Source organism: Pongo abelii, chromosome 11 (assembly GCF_028885655.2).
Source record: "Pongo abelii isolate AG06213 chromosome 11, NHGRI_mPonAbe1-v2.0_pri, whole genome shotgun sequence".
Taxonomy (NCBI): domain Eukaryota; kingdom Metazoa; phylum Chordata; class Mammalia; order Primates; family Hominidae; genus Pongo; species Pongo abelii.
The window spans coordinates 70704119-70727063 of record NC_071996.2 but is presented as its reverse complement, the minus strand read 5'-3'; the positions used below and the strand labels follow the sequence as shown (position 1 = coordinate 70727063).

The following is a 22945-nucleotide window of genomic DNA, read 5'->3' as shown; positions in this document are numbered from 1 at the left end:
AAGCCCTCAGTTGCCCACAGCCTTCACATTTCCCTCTGCTGGCATTTCCTCCACAGTGTCCAGTGATGGTAACTGTGTAAGCGTCTGGGTGGAGGTCAGCAGGGAGGGTGGTCATTCCGGTTTCTTTCCTTTGTTTTCCTGGAACCAGTAAGCATAGCAGTGTCATTTGGAGCTACTTGTAACTCAGGTAGAGCTGTCTGTCTAAGGAATGGTGCTTTTGTGGCTTTGTGCTTTGCTCCATTCGTCTGAGGTCTTTGGATTTATGAGTTTGCTTATTAGGAGTTAATTTATTTTCTCATTCTTATTTTCTTTCCTTAATGCCCGTGTTGCAATAGAGTATAATATATTTGCATTATTTATTTTTCATTTTATATTGATTTATTGCTTTGATCTTTCCTTACCCTTGAACCTTTGACCTTTTGGTGTGTTGATATATTTAGAGAGGGGGGAAATGGCTATGGTTCTTTAGGATGTACAACTCCCAGGTCCTTTTCAAACAAAAATAAATAGAATTTACAGAGTATAGCCTGCCTGATTTGCCAGGCTTCTGTGGCCCAGTTATTGGCACACATGAGATCGTGTGGAGCACAGTTGCTGTCATCTTTTCAATGTCTCGTACTGCTGTTGCTTGCACTTTTATTATTTCAGAGGGCTCACATTTTGGCAGTGTTTGGACATCCGGTATCCTAACAATCCTTTAATTCCATGAGTGTGTATTATATATAGGTCAGTGCACTGCATCATCTCACAGACTGTGCCATGTGTTAACTGGAAACCATTGTTCCTAGAAGAAACAATGGCCACTGGGATCTTTTCTTGTGAGAGTGTTATGTCATAGAAATCACAATTATCAACTATTTGTTGGCTACTGGGACATGTTTCTCCCTTGATGAAACTATCACCTCCTGACCCTCACTCCCAGCTCAGCCCCCACTGACTACCTATCCTCGTCCTGTCCCCACTCCCTTTGTCCCATAATAAAGGGGGATTTATACACACAGGTCAGAAGTGATGGCACACAACAGTTTTAGACAACTGGGCAAGAACTCTACTTCTTTATGTGGTAGGGGCCGTCAGTTGAGTTTCTTGTAGGTCATGGAGCTGGATCCAGGGTTTGCTGAAGAAGGAGTCAAGCGGTCATCATTTCTGAAGGGAAGTGCTAATTACAGTGTCAGCTTCTCTGTGAATGAGGAGAGGAAAAGAAGTGTTAGATGAGATCATTGGTGCTAAATAATTGATGATTCAGATTTATACTGTTGAAATGAGTACTGTAATATTCTGTAAAGATAAGTTAGTTACAGATCAAATAGACATTTATTTATTTATTTGGTAAATACTTACTGAGTTTCTGTATTATGCTTAAGCCCATCAAAAGGATGACTTTTGGGTGTGTATATGAGAGTACAAGGCTTTATGCCCACTAAAAATTCATTTTAGTTTAACAGCAATTAGATTAGAACACTCCCAAATAAATGTTTTTCTTGGTATGATATGAATAGCAATTAATCTCATCCTTTTTTATTTATTCTTTTGAATTTTCATGTATGTTTTGGAGTTTGGCCTTTTAACTGTATTCTGATCTCTGAAGGTATAATGATCGTAGTGTTCAGTTTTCCAGGAGCCAAGGATATGGTCTGGTTTGTTCTGTATTCCTTATTGCGCCAACATAGATGCTTTGATAATTTCTGAAATTTGTTAACCCCACATTTGTTGTTAACTCCATATTTGTCAAGCCCATTGGTGGTGTAAATGACTAATTATAACTATTTTATTGCTCTCTAGGAGATACTTATAGTTTTAGAGCAGAACTTGTTAACACCAGAATTATCAAACACCATTAGATGCTAGGAACTGACTTCGGTGATGGGAAAACAGAATGGATTCCTATTTTTGGGGGAGACCATGGACTAGTGAATGAGTCTCTTCATTTTTGTTTTGGGTTGGTGAGATTTTTGAACTAAGGGATGTTTTTCTGGACCTTTTGTCTTTATTTGCCCGGAAATGGTTTAGCAGATGACTAGACAGTTTACTTTTGTCTAATATGTATTCCCTTGAGGGAGTTCCTGCTTTCCAATAGGAGTTTAAGATTTGTTCAATGGGTCTGACCCGTTGTCTTGCAGACTAGTATATTCTGTGTCAAGATGGCCTTGAGGTTTCCTGCGAGACCTTGGTTCTCTGGTTTGTGGTCAACCTCAAAGGCTAGGGATGCTCCCCTGGGGCACTCCTGACTTCCCTTAAAATCCATCACATGAGTGCTTTTTCTTGAAGTCATGTGTCTTTTCAGCCTCTATCACCAGGTGACAAAATGAACTCCATAAATATAACAGTCCTTCCTTCTATTTACCCTAACCCCACTTTTTGTGATGTTCAGGTTACTCTACTTTATCCAGGGATTGATGAACATTTTGGTTCATCACCTTATTTGACTGTATGACTTTTAGACTTTAAATAGATCCCTTTCAATTTTTTCCTATTGCCTCAAGTTCTCATATTTCTAGTCTGCCTTTGGTACCCATTCACAGAAAATTCAGCCTCATTCCTACACATACATCATTACTCATTCCTACACATACATCAGTGCCATCAAAATTTACAGTTTAATTCTCAGGGGCAAGAGAGTCATAGGAGAAATCACGGCCCAGGGACCAGGCAAAGCATTTGTGTCATTAAAAAAATGAAAGAAATAATTAAGTGATTACATTATGAAATTATGGAATGCTCATTCCATAATTTCCATATGTGAATTCCTTATGTGAACAAAGTCATTTCAAGAAAACACTGGTTATAAAAAAGTGATGAATGTTGATCCTCGTGATAAAAGGAAAGGAACTCCCTGGGTCAGGGGACTTGCTTTCTTTACTTGACTCCCCTGCAGAACTGCTCATTCTGGAAAAATCAGTTTCACCACTGGTCCTTATTTGTGTGATGAGAAATTCTGGCAAAATTTTATTTTTACTACCCAAGTGCTATGACTCTATGTATTTAAAAGTATATTAACAAAACCCCCTTTTCAATCCACTTAAATAAAAATACTAATTGCTAGCAAATCATGCGTGATAATTTAGGATAGAGTCAAGTCACTTTACCATTACGGTATGATAGCAGAAATCTACTGTAAATTCATAGATTTGGGTACACAATTTATCATTTTTTCTCCTGTGAACATAATGAAAGAGTTTCTCTGTCATTCAATAGTCTTCAACTGGCATCTGCTTTTTTCTTCCTGTCTCATCTTTCTCTAGGGATTTTGGTCTATCTCACTGACAATATTTATAGATAAAATCAAGAACTTTTTCCTCAGAACAAAGCCACTGCCCTCCTTTTGCTTTCTGCTGTAGTGTTGTTTTATTGTTTCTCCTTTCTCTCCCCCTTCCTCTCCTCCTCTCCTCCCCTTCCTCTCCTCCTCTCCTCTTTCCTCTCCTCCTCTCCTCGTCTCCCTCCCTCTCCTTAGAAAAATGAGTTAGCTATGATTTGTGGGTATTGGAGAATAAAGCTCTAGATATCTTCATGGCTTGATGATCATTTGAGAAGAACTGTTATCCCTAACCATTATCTGATGCAGGTTGCTCTCTTCCTTTTTAAATTAAAAGATTTGGTGACCTCTGAGCAGTTCCTCCAGTCAGAAGTTTTTTTTTTTTCTCTTCCTTTTAATTGAAGTTTAAGGGGGGGGGAAAACTCTCAAGACCTTGTTTGCAGTGTTTTAGCAAATTTATGGAATTATGTTAATACTTTTGCAAATCTTGTTTATTCTAGAAAGATAGTGATTAAAAAACTTCCATCTTTTTAAGTTGGCCCTAAAACAGCATAATTTTGTATATGTGTGTTTTCTTTATTGCATCTACGAAAGTATGTTTCCATTCTTTTTGAAGTTAAGAATTTTCTAATTATTAAATTAATAATTCATATCCCAGCTCAGTCTTCATCATATGTGGTAACAAATTGCATTTAGCTGTTTGTTGTAGAGTTTTTTATATTAAGGATATAGCATTAACATGCAAGCCTACTTCACTGAATATAGTACTGTTTTGAGCATTTCAGGTTTCCATTAAGTTTTGTTCTGTCATCTGTCTCTTGCCACTTGGTTTTGTAATTATTTTAATATAATTTGTAGTACTATTTTGAGCATTTCAAGTCTCGGCCATTAAATTTTTTTTTTTTTTTTTTTTGAGACGGAGTCTCGCTCTGTCACCTAGGCTGGAGTGCAGTGGCACCATCTCGGCTCACTGCAAGCTCCATCTCCCAGGTTCATGCCATTCTCCTGCCTCAGCCTCCCGAGTAGCTGGGATTACAGGCATGCGCCACCACGCCCAGCTAATTTTTTGTATTTTTAGTAGAGACAGGGTTTCACCATGTTAGCCAGGATGGTCTCAATCTCCTGACCTCGTGATCTGCCGCCTCAGCCTCCCAAAGTGCTGGGATTACAGACGTGAGCCACTGCACCCAGCCTCGGCCATTAAATTTTGTACTATTATCTGTCTCTTGCAACTTAACTTTGTAACTATTTTCACATAATTTGGTGGTTATGTTTATCCAGGTATAGTCCAAATGAGGGCAGGATTGGAAATAGAAAATTTTTGGATATTTTGAAAGCACAAAAACATTCTTAAGGAATTAGAGAATAAATACTATACTGTATATGCAAAACTAACATTTTTAGAGCACTAAAGTTATATTAGCTTAGGAACATGTATAATTTGGTTGGAGAAAACAACTTTTATTTTTGGAACATCAAATTTAAAAGTTATGTAGCTTATTTGGATACTAATTAAATTTACTAATTGATTTACTTTTAAGTGTTTTCTACATTTGTTAGAAATAGCTCGTTAAAATGTCTAACATCTCATGCTATTTTTTCAAAAAGTAAGAAAAAATTAACATTGCAAAAACACTTATGTTTTTGGGCTTATATGTTTTCAGTAACAGGGACCCAGCACACACTTATTTTCAGAGTAGGAGAAAATGGGGAAAACATGCCCAGATTGAATATAATTTTAGTTACATCTCACTTTTTTAATACCCCACTTTTGCCGTCCTCCTAGACTTCAGGAAAATGTTGCTTAGGTTGAGACAAATGCTTTAGTTCTTTCCTATGTTACTGTCATTCTTATTTTGGTTTGGTTATTTCCATAATTAATTAAGCTGTTGCTGAAAAAGAAGGGCTGTGGAATCCTCAGGAGGAAGGTTGAAGAGTATTAAGAGGAGTCTGTGCTGCTTTTGCAGGAGGGTTGTTCCCTGGCAGAACCCCAGATGGCACACAGTATCCAGGGTGCCACAGGGGATACCACAAAAAGAAGACACATTACACCCTACGTTGTCACTGTGTGGTAGTGAACTCAAATACAGCAGCCGTGGTAAAAGTTTGCCTCCAGGTTTCCAGCAGTACAATTTGGCTGACAAGAAAAGTTCTTCCTGTTTCTGTTTCTGGTTTTTTGTGTTTTTTTGTTTTTGTTTTTGCTTTTTAAGAGATGGAGACTTGCTATGTTGCCTAGGCTGCCCTCGAACTCCTGGGCTCAAGTGATCCTTCCACCTCAGCTTGTTGAGTAGTTGTCGTTACAGGTGCATGCTGCCAGGCCGGCCATCTATTTCTGTTTTTAATGACATCTTCAACTTGAATTTTTTCTGTATTCCCAGTCACAATTTCATGGTCAAAAAGCGGTTGTTCATACCTGAGTCTGATTCTGATTCCACTGTGGCACCCTCAGCACTTTTAGAGCCCAAAAGACATCACTATTGTTTGTTGAATAACTTTTTTAGCTAACTGTAAAAGAAAATGGCACCTTCCTATTGAGTTTTCATATAGTATTTCAATATCACTGCTGTATTTTTTGCTTTCTCCCCCTTATTTCATTTGAAAAAAATAACTATACATGTGGCTTCTTCATTTCCAAGCAAATTTGTTTAGTTTTTTAAGACCGTTTTTGCAGAGCACCCAATTTCATGACATTATAACGAAGCAAGTAGGCCTTGGGATATTCATTCTGTTCCGTTAGCAAGTAGATGTTTGCCCATCGGAATTTCTCTGCTACTTCTGAGAGATTTTCCAGACCTCCAATTGCCCTGACACTTTACACTTTTATATCTGCTCCTCCCTAGTTTTAAAAACTGCTCTACAAACACCAATTAAGGCTATCACAAAATTTATGCTTCCCTTTTCCTGATTTCTTAAAAATGTTTCTCTTTCTTCAAAATACCTAGTTCCCATTTGTAAACCTGCCTTCCATGGGACTATACTTGGTTAAACTCAGATACCGAATCACATGAAAATAATTGTAAAGTTAAGTGGCAAAGGACATTCGTTGATTGGTTTGTAAGTGGTACAAGACAAAATGTTTGACTTCCTTGAATAGGTTTTTCTCTGCTGGTACTTTTCTTATAAAGGAGGCAAGAGTTTGCTGTATAAATGGTATATCATTTTTTACAATTAAAAAAATTCATGACTGGGTGCGGTGCGCTCACGCCTGTAATCCCAGCACTTTGGGAGGCTGAGGCAGGTGGATCACCTGAGGTCAGGAGTTCAAGACCAGCCTGGCCAAAATGGTGAAACCCTGTCTCTACTAAAACTACAAAAATTAGGTGGCACACACCTGTAATTCCAGCTGCTCAGGAGGCTGAGGCAGGAGAATCGCTTGAACCCGGGAGGCAGAGGTTGCAGTGAGCCGAGATTGCACCATTGCACTCTAGCCTGGGCGACAAGAGCAAAACTCCATCTCAAAATGAATAAATAAATAAATAAATATAAATAAAAATAAAAAAATTCACAATGACGTTTTCATGATTGAAAATGACAGTCCAGAAAAATACATTGCTCTAAGACCTTGTTAATCCTGTTCTTCTGTGCCTTGGTTGACGTTTGAAATCACTGAAATTTGTTTTTGGTTAAACCTGCTACTTTACAGTATTTGGTTATTTGTGAATATTGATTAGGTTACCTTTCATAATGCTGCTAAAAGAAGTGCATGCTGGAGAATGACTTTCTGAAAAGTGTTTTTATTTAACAAGATTACTCCTATACCATTTAAAGAATTCTTTAAATGTTTCGAGGGTATTGCATACATTTTACAGATGTATTTGGTCGTCTCTTGCATTTGGAAGTAGATGTTTTATTTGATAATATTTGTACATCATATATAGATATCCTTTGTAGATTACATTGCAGTGGGGAAATGTGCCTGGGAGCTACATGTTTCTCTCGCCATTTCATTGAAAGAAAAATACATTTCAGCACTTAGCTCGCAAGTAGGGGTTCTAAGCTTTGGCTGCACATTAGAACCACCTAGGAGCTTCTGAAAATTTTCATTCCCAGGCGGTCTCCTAAACCAATTTACAGCAGCCTCCCTGGGGCCGGGACTCAGGCGTGGGTATTTTTCAAAGCTCCCCAGGTGATTTCAATATGCAGCCAAGGTTGCGATCCTTTGCTTTGTAATACAGTTAGAAGTATCTCCTCAGATTTAACTGCATACAATTTTGGAGCTTGAGTAGGTTTGATTTCTTAACTAAGTACTTGAGTAGGATATTTTGCCATCATTATCAGATAAAGAATTTATTTAGGATTTACATAAGTTGTAAAATACGCAAATTTGGTTAAGTATAGTTTAATATTTTGAATTCAGAATCATTTAAACTCTTCCCTTTCAGTAACAAAATCTCTTTTCTTTTAGTGTTTTATGAATCTCACGGTCTTAGGAACAAAAGAAATCAGGTTTTAACTTTTTCCTAATTCTTATATCTTTAAACTTGTACTATTTCTCTTTGTTCTGAACCCTTTGCGTAAATATCTATTTAGATAACTTATTCTGAAAGAGTTTGAGGCAGTTTACCAGGGTACATGAAGTATGACAAGGTGTTATAAATTAAATACAGGGCGAATTAGGAAAAACATGGGTTGGGACAATGTAGAGGTTAAAAATTCATGACCAAATGACCTATCCATGCATTACAGCAAACTCCTTGAGCCAGTGGGGCCAACAGATGTGTCCTGTGACATTTCTATTGGAAAAAGTGAGGGCTGCTGCCATGGTCTGTCTCTGTGCCTTTGAGGCTTAGTCAGGAATTGGGACACTTGAGATTAGGGCGATGCTCACACGCAAAGAAGAAACTGAGACATTGAACAGACTGAATTAACTTTGAACATTTGTGTTACGTGCTAGGCATTCTGCAAGGAGTTTTCTACATCTCATTTCCCCTACCTCACAATAATCTCATGTAGATAGTAGTAATCTCCTTTTACAGAAAAGGAAACTGAGGCTCAAAGATGTTGGATAACCTGCCTAGGTAATCAAGCCAGTAAATGGCAGGGCCAAGCTTCCAAGCCAGCTGTAACAGAGTGTGGCCCTTCTGTAGTAGATCCTGGAGGATCAGATCCTTGCTAATCACAGTTCCTGATTGGCCTCAGTACTATTTGTAGGAGAAATAATGGTTTTTGTGTGTGTGTGTGTGTGGGGGGGGCGGAAATGAAAGGCCATATAGCAATATGAGAAAATCTCTTATTATATTTAGTTATGGCAGGGTACAGTGGCTCACAGCTGTAATTTCAGCACTTTGGGAGACCAAGGAGGAGGATTGCTTGAGCCCGGGAGCTCGAGACCAGCCTGGGCAACACAGTGAGACCCTGTCTCCACAAAAAATTTTTAAAAATTAGCTGGATGTGATAGCATGTGCCCATCACCCCTGCTACTCAGGAGGCTTGAGGTGTGCAGATTGCTCGAGCCAGGAAGGTTGAAGCTTCTGTGAGCTATGATTGCGCCATTGCACTCCAGCCTGGACAACAGAATGAGATTGTCTAAAAAAAAAAATTAAGTTTTTTTTTCCCATTTTTTTTTTCCAGTTCTGTTATTTTTTGGGGGAAGAGGAAGTTTTTTTCCTCCCAACTCCTCATATTTGTAGGGTAGGATACTTTAAATATTTTGTATTCCTCACCACACCTAGCATGCCGCACGTAATGTCTGGTTTGGCAAATTTTGCAGGGCTGACATAACAGCAGTGTGTGGGTGTCCTTTTTTGATATGTCTTTCTTGCACATGGCTCCCTGTAGAGGGGTGCTGCTGTGGCTGCCACTTCAGTTCTAGCAGATGGATAGGGGATCTTCCATGCTACCCCATTTTAAGGTTGGTCTTCCCACTCTTATGAAATTTCACTTGTGATACATTTCAGATGGAGCTGTGTGAACAGCTCTGCCAGCCTCAGAGATGATTAACTACTGTGCCATAGCTTGGTTTGGTGCTTGTGACATGTCTAAGTCTCATTTCCTAGGTTTCCAAGGGAGCCACTGTGTTCAATTCCTTGACTATATTTTTGGCAAATGTGTTGCCTGGATTTCAGAGTTGTGTAATTTCTCCCATCTTTGACCTTGTGGGATTTTTTTTTGTTTGTTGGCTTGTGTTTCTTTTTTAAATCTCAATGAAGTTTTTACCCTTTTCTGTCCTTGTGAAATTCACACCACTTTAGTAAAACAGTCTCCCTTATTTCCAGCTTTGCTTCTTACCCCTCTCCTCCAGTTAGACTCTCCTCCAGTTAGACTCAGCCAGGCAGTACTGTCGGCCAGACCCACTGCTGGGCACTTTTGACACTGTCGGCTTCGTTGCAGTCATCTGTGTCCCTCCTCTCACATCCCCCAACCTTCCTCTCTGCCTTCTTTCAAAGCTCAGTCTACCACTGTGCCACTCAAAGTCTGGTTTCTGGGCCCACAGCATCAGCATCACATGGAAGCCTGCTAGAAATGCAGATTCTCAGGCTGCACTGCAGCCCTTCCGAATGGGAATCTGCATCTTAGCAAATTGCTGAGGTCGTCTGCATGTCCATCCAAATTAGGGAAGCACCGCTTTAACTCACGCTTCTGCCTTGGGTTGTGACCTAATTAAGAGAATAGGATGTTAGAACCCATTCATTCTGTCAAAAGAATCAGCTAAAACGTTTTTATATTTTCAAGTTGTTCATCTTTAGGCAATAGTTTTGCCATTTTTAGGGATAGGGACAAACAAATATGTTTGGTAATGAATGTCTTTTCCTAACCATATGAATGAGGTTAGGGCATTAGGAGAAGCTTAGATAATTTAACTGATAGATTGTTACCAAGGGAGCATTCAAATAACACCCATCATTGTTTTGAAAAGAATGGAGGGGATAGTTTTGTGGAAAGATTTCTAGTTTTCAGGTTTTTAACTTTCTTCTGTGTGGAAATATTACTTATCCTGGGGATCAGTGATAGCACAGGTCATATCCCAAGACAGAGCGACAGGTGTTTCTCCCTAAGGCAAGTTTCATCATGTCCTTAAGCATTAATGCTTGTGGAAAAGCTGCTGTGCAGGACAATGGGTGGTGCAGGAGTTGGGGACATGGACCCCCTAGCCAAGAAGTGAAGAGGGACGGCTCAGCTGCATGGAAGAAGAATGTGAGGTTGAGTGATCAAACTGATGGAAAGCCACTCTCGGGCCCCCTGCCCCTTCTTTTACCTGTCCTTATACTGCTCCTGTGGTTGTGTTGGTATGGCAGTATCTGTGACCCCTCATCCCTCACTCATTTAAATTCCGGAACCTTTTAATGTCCAGATGGTGTCTCTAAGACTCAGAGTTTTGAACGAATAGAATTTGCTAAGTTATATCTATAGGTTCTACAGGTTTTCTAAAGGAGTTACACACACACACACACACACACACACACACACACACACACGCTCACTGCAAAGTCAGAGAACCTGATACTCTGGGTGGGAAGTGATACTGGCCATCTAAATGCAAAGGGCTAAAAAGTGTGTTTTTCTAGACTGTCTCAACCTTGCCTTCAATGTAAAAGAATTTCCTTTTGTATGACCATTAGTTGTTTTGTGCATTTTGATAAATTATTTAAAAGTTTGGAGTTACAGCACTAGAAAAGCATTCACTTACATTTAGAATGCAGCTGCATTTAAGAGACATTGTTCTCATTTCTTTGAACACTAGGCATCTGTTTAAACTGGACCCTACCTAATGCTACAGACCTTCAATGTGGGCCATCCCCCCACTGAGCAGATGCTATTGACTTGAAATAGGAGTGGCCAGGGCAGTGTTCCATTTCTCCTTCAGAAGTGTCTTATGGCATCAGAACCTAATACCGGAAACAGATGGAAACTGAACCTCAGGTTTCAGATCTTATTCAAAGGATAAGAGTTGCTGAATTGAAAATTGTCAGATTTAGAAAACCTGTAATCAGTCAAATGGATGAGGGGAATGATGAAGGAAAAACATTGTTATATACTGAGAAGAAAAAAGAAAAATGAGTAGTTTCTAAGGAGTTTATCTTTGGTTAAAAGCACTTCGTTTTTATTATTTTTTAATTTTTTTTTGAGACAGAATCTTGCTTTGTCACTCAGGCTGGAGTCCAGTGGCACGATCTCAGCTCACTACAACCTCCCGGGTTCGAGTGATTCTTGTTCCTCAGCTTCCTCAGTCACTGGGACTACAGGCACACACCGCCACACTCAGCTAATTTTTTTGTAGAGACAATGTTTCCTCATGTTGGCCAGGCTGGTATTGAACTCCTGACCTCGGGTGATCCGCCTGCTGCGGCCTCCCAAAGTGTTGGGATTACATGTGTGAGCCGCTGGGCCCAGCCAAAAGCACTTTAAATAAACATATATATTAAGGAACGTATGAGTGTTACATGTTACAGAATTTTGGCCAAGTTGTCGGATATATAGGATGTTTTTAGTAGTATGAGGATTAGGCAGTACTGGACAAGCAAAGGTAACGTCCAAATTGAGATGTTCTTCTTGGGTAACTTTGAGTTAACGCGAAGCTCATTATTATTGAATATATTCATAGGATGCATAAATGTACTCTTCTTTCATCAATACATAATGGCAAAAATGAGGTTTCTTTGATCATTTAGGTTATTCTTGTCCTTTTTATAGCACCTTGAAAGTGAGTTACACTGGTCTGGTACCTTTGATTGAGAGTTACATTAGACTGAAGCTTTTATGGGAGTCATCCGAAATAACTTAAAATGACAAACTGAAATCAGTATGAAACTGAATATTCCAGAAAAATGTGGTTTATTGAAAGTTTCCATTTGTTTTATTTCCCAGTTTTGTTGTTTTATGTCTTTATATAAAACAACAAAGAATAAAATACATTTTATTCTCTATAGCAGTGTTTCCAAGATGTGACCCACAAAACATTCTTTTCCTGCTTTGTTAATATGGATTAAACTATGGCAGTTTATCTACTGCAGGACTTCTCAGAGCCTTTGACAGTACTAATATTCCCTGTGATTCTTTTAGAATGAGATACAGTATCTGATCTTTCCCAAGCTTATTTTACTTCGCCTGCCGCTGTCTTCCCTGCCACCTCCTTTTTTTAGTTAATGGAATATCTACTATGGCAGATAGCTGGGAAATAATACTGTAGCATTTTCAAATGTATTTTCTCATTTACCATCACAGCAGTCCTGAGAAACAGAGACAGTTTTGTTGTCGTTTTTTGGATGAGGGAGGAGCTAAGATCCACCAGAGTTCAGGCTGGCACCAGGATGCAGGTGTCCTAGTAACTCACCCAGTCTTTTATCTCCCTGTCAAGCCTTCAGTTCAGGTATGAGGCTCTTAGTCCTATGTGGCAGGGCTCTCTGCTGGCAGAGTTGGGGGGTCATCTGGGTGATAACAGTGATCTGAAGTTCCTGTGTCTGGTGGCTTGCCCACAGAGCTCTGTGGTCTCCTGTAGAGAACTTTCTAATCTGAGTTGATAATGTGGGTGAGAGAGTTGGTCCTTATATACATTCTTTGAAGTAATGGCTTAGGCAGCCCCTCAGGTAGGCTTTCGAGTAGGAAAGTTACCCAGGTAGTCAACTGTGATTCACTTGTGTTTTGCTTGCCACCTTTCACCCCATGGTACTATGTCATGTTTTGCTCTTTTTATAGAAAGAAATTCAAGCCATGAGTCAGTGCAGCCATCCCAACGTAGTGACCTATTACACCTCTTTTGTGGTCAAAGATGAACTTTGGCTGGTCATGAAATTACTAAGTGGAGGTAAGTGGATTTTGTTGTTACTTGTTTGCTTGTTTTCTCTCCTTTTGTTGGAACCAGCATATTGGAGAAGACTTTAGATTGAATCCTTTCTCTCCTGTGTTTGAAAGTTTGTTTGGTTTCTCATTGCCTAGAGGATAATGTCCAGATTGCTTCACATTGACCTTCAAAGCTTTTCATAATTTTGCTTAACTTCCGAGAATATGTATGTCCTCTTCTCCAGGTATGAAATGCCCGACCTTCTAGGTTGAGAGGCAGCCCCCGGAATGTATTTTGTGCTCTCATGCCTTTGCCCCTGACCTGTCCTCTTTCTCAGCCTTGCGTCTCTCCTTTGTTTTCCATGTTGTCAGGCCTAAAAGGTCACATCCTCTCCACAGTCACCGCTTACTCTTCAAAAAAGTTAGCCAGTCCTTTCTCCTTGAGTCCTTTCTTTTTAACATTGTTCAGGTCCTTAACATATTGCAGTTTGCTGAATTATCTCAGTGCCATTTATCAGAATGTTCTGTGATGATGGAAATGTTCTGAGGTGCTGCTATTTACTTTTTACTAATCACATGTGACTCTTAAGCACTTGACATGTGGCTAGTGTGACTGAGGGACTGAGTATTCAATTTTAATTAACTTACATTTAAATCACCTTGTATGGCTCCAGTATTGGACAGTGCATATTTAGGTTGTGGACTTCGTGAAGATTGTCTAATGCACTTTGAATTCATTGAACTTGGCGCCCAGTAGGTGCTCACTAAATGTGGTTTCAGTTGACAAGGGGAGAACTGTGTGCTACATATTCACTTGCAGTGTTGATCAGAAATGGCACTATTCTCATCCTATTGTTGCATTTGGGAAGGGAAAGTCACTTCCTCTGTCTAGCTTCAGATCCCTGCAGTGATGCAAGCCATTGACAATTTAATTTACAAGGTGCTTTCACATCCTGTATTTTATTTCTTTTAATCTTCTAACATCACTATCAGAGAGGGAATGATAATGATAACCGTTGCCTTTTTTGAACACTTACTCTGTGGCTAGATCCTGTCCAAGGCAATTTACTGACCTTATCACATTTAATCTTCACAGTATCCCTGAATGGCCTGTGTCACCATCCCTGTTTTTCAGAAATTACACCAAATTTCAAGGGAGTTTAGCAACTTGCCCAAGGTCACACACATAGTAAATGTTGGTGCTGGAATTTGTGACTCTAACATCTGTTGACTTAAAAATTTGTATGCTGTGCTGCAAGTATTTACACCTTCGTTTTGCAGACATGGGCACTGAAGCTTAGAAAGCCCAAGTGATTTCCTTGGGAACACCCAGCATACCCACATCTCTGGTGTGTTCTCTTTCGAGGGCTTGATTCTCTGTGTATCTTTCTGAGACATGAAGTATGGTTTAGGATCAGAGGAGAACATTTTGCTGTGCCTGGACAACCCAAAACTAGCATAGCAGAATTTATATGATAGAGCCTATTTTAATCTGCAGATGTCAAGGGAGGTGTCTTAATGTTTTCCTTTTTTAAAAAAGAAACTCTCTTGGATCAAGCAGAAGCCCAAAAATGAGATGACGAAGGCATTGTAATTGGCTTGGGTCTGCTTGTGTAGGTCTCGGTGGGGAGCCCTGGAGAGCTTAAGTTCTGTTCTGTTTTCAGTCTTCCTCAGTCTTATTAGTCATTGTTTCCTTGAGTGCCTACTTCAGTTTTTAATTAAAAAGAAAAAAGGAAAAAGGAAGCCTGCCAGAGCTGGACTGCAGTGTTGAGTGCTGGGACTGCCCCTTTATTCAGCAGAGGAACTTGCGCTTTGCCAACAAGAGGATCTTAAGCCATTCTCTTTTTGTGGGGTTCCACCAACTCTGAGGAAATGAGAAATTCTGGTAACTTGAGACCCTGAATAGTCCCAAATGCTCTGCTCAAGCGGTAGATTTTACCTTTTGCTTTTATGAAGCTGAGAATCTTCTGTTTTCTGAGGAGGATCTGACAGAAAATTTCTTTGTCTTTTTAAGAGTCCAATTTAGCCTCTCTGGGCTTTAGGTAAGAACAGGTTTTAAACAGGTTTCCACAGGTAAGGATGTGGGCAGACGTGGACTCTTGTTCATTTTTCTTTTAGCAGGACAGAAATGCATGCATGCCTGGTATGGTATATCCTTATACAATAAAAAGAAAATGTTTTTGGAATTACCATTTTTTAAATGACACAAAAATCTGAGAGTCAACAAATAAACAGAGTTTTTTTTTTCCTCTGGGGAAAAATATGCATTTGTTTTCTTCTATTTCATTACATTGAATCTCTTAATGAGGGGCAGGCAGCTATATCTGATGGCGAAGCTCAATCCTCTTAGTTAATTATAAAGAGCCTAGAGCCAAATTCAGGTCCTGAGGTAAGCCGTTTGTTAACTCTTCAGAAATGTCAAACCCCCAGGTAGTTTTGGCTTTTAAAACTGACCCAGGGTTTTGGAAGACTAATTAATATGTGTTGAAACATGAATTCACAGTGCCAAGGATACTAATCTGTATATGGTAACAAAGTACTAGGTATTTGTTTGTTTATTGTAAGTGTTAGTGCCTCAAATATATCAGGTAAATGAAATAAAGACCAGCCAGGCTCAGTGGCTTATGCCTATAAGCCCAGCACTTTGGGAGGCCAAGGTGGGCAGATCACTTAAGCCCAGAAGTTCAAGACCAGCATGGGCAACATGGTAAGACCCCATCTCTACAAAAAATACAAAAATTAGCCAGACGTGGTGGCATGTACTTGTAGTCCCAGCTACTTGGGAGGCTGAGGTGGGAGGATCGCTTGAGCCTGGGAAGTTGAGGCTGCAGTGAGCTGTGATTGCTCCACTGCACTCCAGCTTACATGACAGAGGCAGACTCTGTCTCAAATAAAAAAAGAAAAAGAAGGAAAGAAAATCAAGATCATATAGTGTCATAGGAAGGAATCTTCCGGTTATAAGCAGAGGTCTAGAAACAACATACTTCTTTCCTCCTCCCCACTGTGATTTAGGTCCTCAAAGAGTGTGTTTTTTTTTCTCTCAGCAGTTCACTTCTGCCTTTTCTCCTGGCCTCATAATCCTTTCTTTGTCAGTTCAGACTTTTTGCACCCTCTTTGGAGGGTTGCTCTTAGGAATTTTTGTGAGAAATACTGTAACCAGTATTTCTAGGGAAAAGGAACCAACCCTGGAATGACCATGAACAGCCTTCTGGTCCCTGACCCAGAATCCTTCTCATTAAATTCACACTGAAAGTGCTCTTGCAAACTTGGATTTAGTGTTTTTGGTCATGGGGCTCCCATTCGATTGTTTGTTTGCCTTGGGAATATTTGCATTAAATAAATAAAGCCCACATTTTGATGTTTCCATTAAATTTTATACATAATGGAGTCTTGTTCTGAAAAGGTGATGAAGGTGCTTATGTTTTAATTCTTCTGTTTGTCTACTTAGGTTCAATGTTGGATATCATAAAATACATTGTCAACCGAGGAGAACACAAGAATGGAGTTCTGGAAGAGGCAATAATAGCAACAATTCTTAAAGAGGTTTTGGAAGGCTTAGACTATCTACACAGAAATGGTCAGATTCACAGGTATGACCTCTGCAGAGATGTTTAAATTCAGATGTTCATATCTGCAGCCCTAGTTTGTAAAGAATGTTAAGGAAACACATGTTGCAGGCAGGTATTGACATTACTTTAACTTAGGCTAAATAGATGGGAAAAAAGTACTTAAGAAAGAAATAAGAGAATAAATTTTGATGAATTATATTGGTATCCTTGGGATTGCTTCAGTTGCTTTCACTGAAATAAGAGTGGAATCTAAAAAGGACTACATGGACTCATTTAAAAAAATCAGTTTTGATAACTACTCTTGAATTATACTAGTTGAACTAGACAGCATCTCTGTCTTTCTAATACAAGCAAGACTATCCAAACATTGTACTATATGAATTATTTTTGATGTGGTGGTGAGAGGGAAGGAAGAGGCACTCATCTTCTTTTGTGACATAAAATGTTAATTCTTTACATAGTCAAATCACATAGAATATGAGTGCTTGATGTTTCAAGTGAGTGAGTGCTACTTGGGCTCTTAGGAATTATTGCAAGTAAATAGCCATTTACCAGTAATACTAATAATGTAATTCTCCTACCCTGAAATTTATATTTAATTATTTCTACTATATTTTTCTTTTTTTTGAGACAGAGTCTTGCTCTGTTGCCCAGGCTGGAGTGCAATGGTGTGATCTCAGCTCACTGCAACCTCTGCCTCCCGAGTTCAAGCAATTCTCCTGTCTCAGCCTCCCGAGTAGCTGGGATTACAGGCATGCACCACCATGCCTGGCTAATTTTTGTATTTTTAATAGAGATGGGGTTTCACCATGTTGGCCAGACTGGAATGACACTCTTGATCCCAGGTGATCTGCCCGTCTTGGCCTCCCAAAGTGCTAGGATTACAGGCTTGAGCCACTGTGGCTGGCCTATATTTTTCAATAATTAGAAAAAAGTTACTTTAGAAATCAAACTTATAAATTGCAAATTGTCATTTTTCAAAGTACTAAGATTACACAGGTTTTATATGGTAAAGAAATATAATATCTATTATTATAATTAGTATTTATAATCAGTCTCTCACCAGAGAGAAGTTCATTTTTCAGAAAGAGAATTAAGTTGGAATTGTACCCCAAATTTAAGTGGAAGTAGAAGAGCTTTACATAGACTGGGCTTTAATACTTGATAGAATGACAGTAGTGTGAGTTTATGGGCAGTGTCTAACTCTGAAGCATAAAATAGAGAGTCTGCTTACTGATGATTTAATTAAATTTGGATAATTATTTCATAGAAAATATTTCTTTCTAAAATCCTAACTCTCCCCCACGAGTCAACTATAAAATGACGGGTGGATCCTTATACCTTTTTTTTTTTTTTTTTTTTTGAGACCAAGTTTCACTCTTGTTGCCCAGGCTGGAGTGCAGTGGCACGGTCTTGGCTCACTGCAACCTCCACCTCCCAGGTTCAAGTGATTCTTCTGCCTCAGCCTCCCAAGTAGCTGGGATTACAGGCACCTGCCACCAGGCCCAACTAATTTTTGTATTTTTAGTAGAGATGGGGTTTCACCATGTTGGCCAGGCTGGTCTCGAACTCCTGACCTCAGGTGCTCCACCCACCTTGGCCTCCCAAAGTGCTGGGATTACAGGCGCGAGCCACTGTGCCCAGCCTATCCTTATAACTTTTAAAATCTGTGATATAATCTTAATATTTATGAAATTATTATGTCAAAGAGCTACATTGTATGATATGTTTTAAAATCTTCCTGAGAGAATCAATACACTATAAAGTCCGTACCCTACAATTTATTTTCTATTGTTTTTTTTCTAATAGGGATTTGAAAGCTGGTAATATTCTTCTGGGTGAGGATGGTTCAGTACAAATAGCAGGTAAAGCTGATAAATAGAAAAATTTTTTACTTGATTACAGAAGCGTTACAGTTTCAAGGAATGTAGACTCAGTCATTCCTGAGAAATGAATAAATGCATGTAATCTCTTTTCAGAATGATATTTACAGAATGTTTGGGTCCGAAGGATAACATGTTTTCCTTATTGTTTTGATAAGTCATTAGATCATCCTGTGAAAAATGCCATTTTAGTACATAGCTTTTTGATAAAGAATAATTTTATTTTCAATTTTATTATGTTTTCTACCTTGCACATTTTATAATGGTAATACTCATATAACTTCAAGAAATGCACTTGTAAAAACGTTTTTCGATGGGTTTGAAAATTTAAAACATCACACACGTCAATTAAAAACTAATTTATTTCTTAAGAGGTATCTGAAAGAATTGTGAACATTAAAAATCTGGGCCTTATTTTGTTCGTAACTCTGACCCAACACGGCTATTCTTGACAAAGCTGATAGGCTGGGGATGCAATGAATGTCTTTTACATGAACACGCAATATCAGGTGAGCACCTTTCATGTTCAAAGCCTCTATTTTGTTATTGGCCCTAGAGTAACCTTAAAGGCCTGGGATAGAATGTAGCCACGCCCATATCAACTCTTGCTTTACCCGTGTCGTTGAAAGTCTGTCTCAGCAATCCTTTTAGCTTTCATGGTTTCTTGAGGGGGTGTTCTTAGCAGTTTTTGGCTAGACAGTCATTCCCTGTACTGGGCTGACCCTGTCATTGCAGAGAAGAGTAAGATGAGCCCACTTGTACCCATCACCTGGTTTCAATAATTATCAATCTTTGGCAATTCTTGATTCATCTGCTGCCCCCCACCCCCAGCCCTCCAACTCTGGTGCTTCTCCTCATCGTGGATGCTGATTTTGTTCTTGAGCCATCTGAGTTAGTGCTTTGTGTGTGCATATCTTGTCCTCGTGAGTGGACCTTATCCCATAGGCTAGGGACAGTTTGAAAAAGTACTTCAGTTAAACAAGTAACAGCTGAGAAACATCTGTGGGCAAAAATTTCACACTGTCCAGCCCCAAGCAGTCTAGTTGTTCAGAGTGCAGGCTCTGGTGTCAGCGGACTTGATCAAAATTCTGAGGCCACCACTTAGTAGCTGTACCACCTCGGGCAAGTTACCAAACCTTCTTAAGACTCAGTTTCCTTAAAGAGGGGTAAAAATATAAACTACTTCATCTTCTTTCATGAAATCAAGGTCCAGTGATCTTAACAGTGGCCGACACGTAATAGGCAAGCAGTAAATATCAATAACTGCTGTTCTACCATGGCTGCTGCTGCTACTACTGTTGCTACTATTACTACTATTACTTCTGTTACTACGACTAACAGGATCACAATGATACTCCCTTGCACTGACTGGACATCATATGACCCTCAAATTGTCCTGCAAGAGCTTCAGCTCTGAGGAGAGTTTATGACTTATCAAAAGGTAATACTTATTAATTATGGAATTTGGAAGCTAACTTGCCATTAGTCTTGCTCTAAGATGATAAGGAAGTACAACTAATTTTCTGTTTTATGATGAAATGATGATTTCTCACTAAAAGGGTCAAAATAGCAGTGAACTGCCTTTGAAATGTGAAGGCTGGTCAGCCCCTGCCTTATTCTGTTACTTGGTCCTCTGCCAGTCATCTCATCCCATTATTCTTGTCAGATTAATGATCTGAGCCTCTCCCTGAGCCTTCTGGAACACATTGTCCTTTTCTTTTTCCCAGTAAGAATCCCCGAGGTAAGATTTCCTGGCTTTTTCCTTCCATCACAGGCCTTTGGGTTTTTCCTCACTGCCGAGGAGTCTGTTGTGACCCAGTACGTGCCTGCACTGTGCTGGCTGCTGAGTTCAGAAGGGCTCAGGCAGGAAGCCCCTGCACAGGGTAGGTGTGGGAATTAAGTGAATTGATGTGTAGAGAGGGCTGTGCCTTTTCTGTGCCTGGCATGTGCTGAGGACTTTGTGTTCCAGCCATCCGGGGCTTCCTTGGTATCTTTTTGAGTATGCAACTTCATGCTTGTGTAATAACACAAACTGGAATGGCCATTTCCCAGATGTATGGTGGCTGCTTGACAGGCACCTAAATGTACATCTTCTGCATCTCTGGAACTATCGCTTTCTAGAATTCACATTTAATTTCTCCTGTATTCACTGACCTGATCATAACATCCAACTAATACAGTATTTAAAGTTTGAATTTTTAAAGTGTTCACTATAATATAAAGTTATTGCCTTAAAGCATTTTTAATATCTCCTTGGAAAGGTAGATGTTACTGCTGTCCTCATTTTATAGGAGATTGACTTTCTTGGTGAGGTACTTGGTTGCTGCCTGAACAAAAATGAGGACCAGGAGTCTCTGGGTCTTTTACTGGCATCCTTGTTGGTGGGTGAAACAGGCGAGGTCGGGGGGAAGGGTGGAATGTGGAGACTCAGCAACGGCAGGGGTGAGACGGTCCCTTTTTGTTGCTACCTGGACAAATAATACATTGTTTTTACCCAGTCTGTTTTTGCTCTTTTCCCTTTGTATCTTTATGCCTCTGAGGCCCTGTAGTTTGAAATAAAAGTTAAGCAGGGGAGAAGTTAAGTTTGCATTTATTTCTTTGAGTGTAATATACATTGCCCACCTTGAGAGTATTATTGTGTGCACTGTTTTTAAGAAAGGGCATTTTTGCTATTCTAATAGAAAACATAATGATTTTTGTTTTTTTTTAGGGGAAACACTCACTTTTACATATGTATAAATTCCCTTTTTCAGAACTTTTTATCAGAAAACAGAAGATTAAAGGGCCTGATTTAGACCATGAGAAACCCTCACTTTATTATGCAACTGGAAGTGTGGTGGATAGGATAATGAGCCTGGTTCTGTTTAACACAGTCCAAATTCTCTGGGAAGAATGTACATTTCTATTGAACGTGGGTATAAAATCAGGAACTAACGTGTCTTGAGTGCTTCCTGTGTGTCAGGCTAGGTTTTGAATTCTGAATGCTTTGAGTCTCATTCAGTCCTCAGCACACCTCCATGCGGAAGGTACTATTGCATCCATTTTACATAGGAGAAACTAAGTTACAGTGGGGAAGTCAGTTGCCCAGGTCACACGTAGAATAAGCGGTGTATCCATGCTTTGGGTTTGGACAGTCTGACTCTAGAAACTGTCAACTCACATCTGTGGGATTTCCAGGAGGAGGATCTTAAATCTGGATTTAAATGACCTCACTTTCAGATGGACTATACCATAGCGATCACTAGCTCTTCTGTGTTTCTGCATAAATCGATTCCTCTTTGGGCCAGGGAACATATTCAGCACCTTCTTCCTCCTTGCTCCTTCAGGTTGAAACACAGGGGTGTCCCTGGTAAGGTTTCAGGGGATAGGAGAAGCAGCCATCTAAGCGTTATTTGGTATAGAATTAAGCTCAATAAGGACACCACACTCTTTTCAGACTGGAAAACTTCAGATTTGATGTAGTGAGTTAGAACCTGAGGACTGCCTACTCAGGGTTTAAGAGAAAATGCTTTCCTTCTTACTGTACCTTCTATGCTTAGAGGTCCAATGTGTGTAACTTCCTGATAATCAACTTGGATGCCTTGGAAAATGTAATAGGTTTTGCTGCACTGTGTGATAGAAGGGGGAGTGGCCACTTGAAAGTCATGTTCTTCCCACGGCATAGCATTTTATCTTCCAATTTGATGCCCTGTCGTATTGTCAGGAAGAGCTTAGTGCTTTGGCAAATGACTAAGCCTGTTTGTCCAGAATTAATGAGAGACACTATTTTGAGCAAACAAATTCATATGAAACAGATCACTTTGGGGTGGTTTCTGCTAATCTTTTAAATCTAAGATTTAAAAAAAATAGTGGCTACTCTTGATGTTCTATAAAAATGTTGATTTTGACACCTTTGATTTGTAAAGAACTTTGTAGAAGCTTACTACTACATTATGTAAGGTAGATCTCATGCTCATTTTCACTTACGTTTGCCTTTTAGGTGTGTGTATGCTATGGTTTGAATTTTGGCGTGCCCTCCAAATTCATATGTTGAACCCTAATCACCAATGTGATGGTGTTAGGAGGTGGGGCCTTTGGGAGGTAATAAGATCATGAGGCCTAAACCCTCATGAGTGGGGCCAGTGCCTTTATAAAGAGGCCCCAGAGAGCTGCCGTGCCCTTCTACCATGTGAGGACACAAACAGAAGGCACCATCTATAAACAAAAAGGCAGGTTCTTACTAGATAGTGAATCTGCTGATGCCGTGATCTTGGACTTCCCAGCCTGCAGAACTGTGATAAGTAAGATTTTGTTGTTTTTAAGTCACCCAGTCTAAGGTATTTTGTTATAGTAGGCCCAATACACAAAGACAGTGCTTATGTGTATGAATGTGAATTTCCCTTCCCTGGTTTTACATAACAGAAATAAAAACTGGTACTGAGCGAAAGCAGCCTGGAACTCTAGAAAGTTACCATCAAACTGCCTCATGTATGTGCATCCATTCAAATCAAGCTTATGCCCTGTGTTTTTCACTGTCCAAGGTA

General features: G+C 39.6%; 1 protein-coding gene across 1 annotated transcript in view; it reads left to right on the top strand.

Annotated features, from left to right (window-relative positions):
- STK39 (serine/threonine kinase 39) overlaps positions 1 to 22945 on the top strand; it is a 300756-nt gene that overhangs the window by 67994 nt on the left and 209817 nt on the right. The window contains exons 3-5 of the mRNA XM_024243646.3: positions 12887 to 12995; positions 16419 to 16560; positions 18349 to 18404. Coding sequence (XP_024099414.1) covers positions 12887 to 12995; positions 16419 to 16560; positions 18349 to 18404 — 307 coding nt within the window. The remainder of the gene's footprint in view (positions 1 to 12886; positions 12996 to 16418; positions 16561 to 18348; positions 18405 to 22945) is intronic.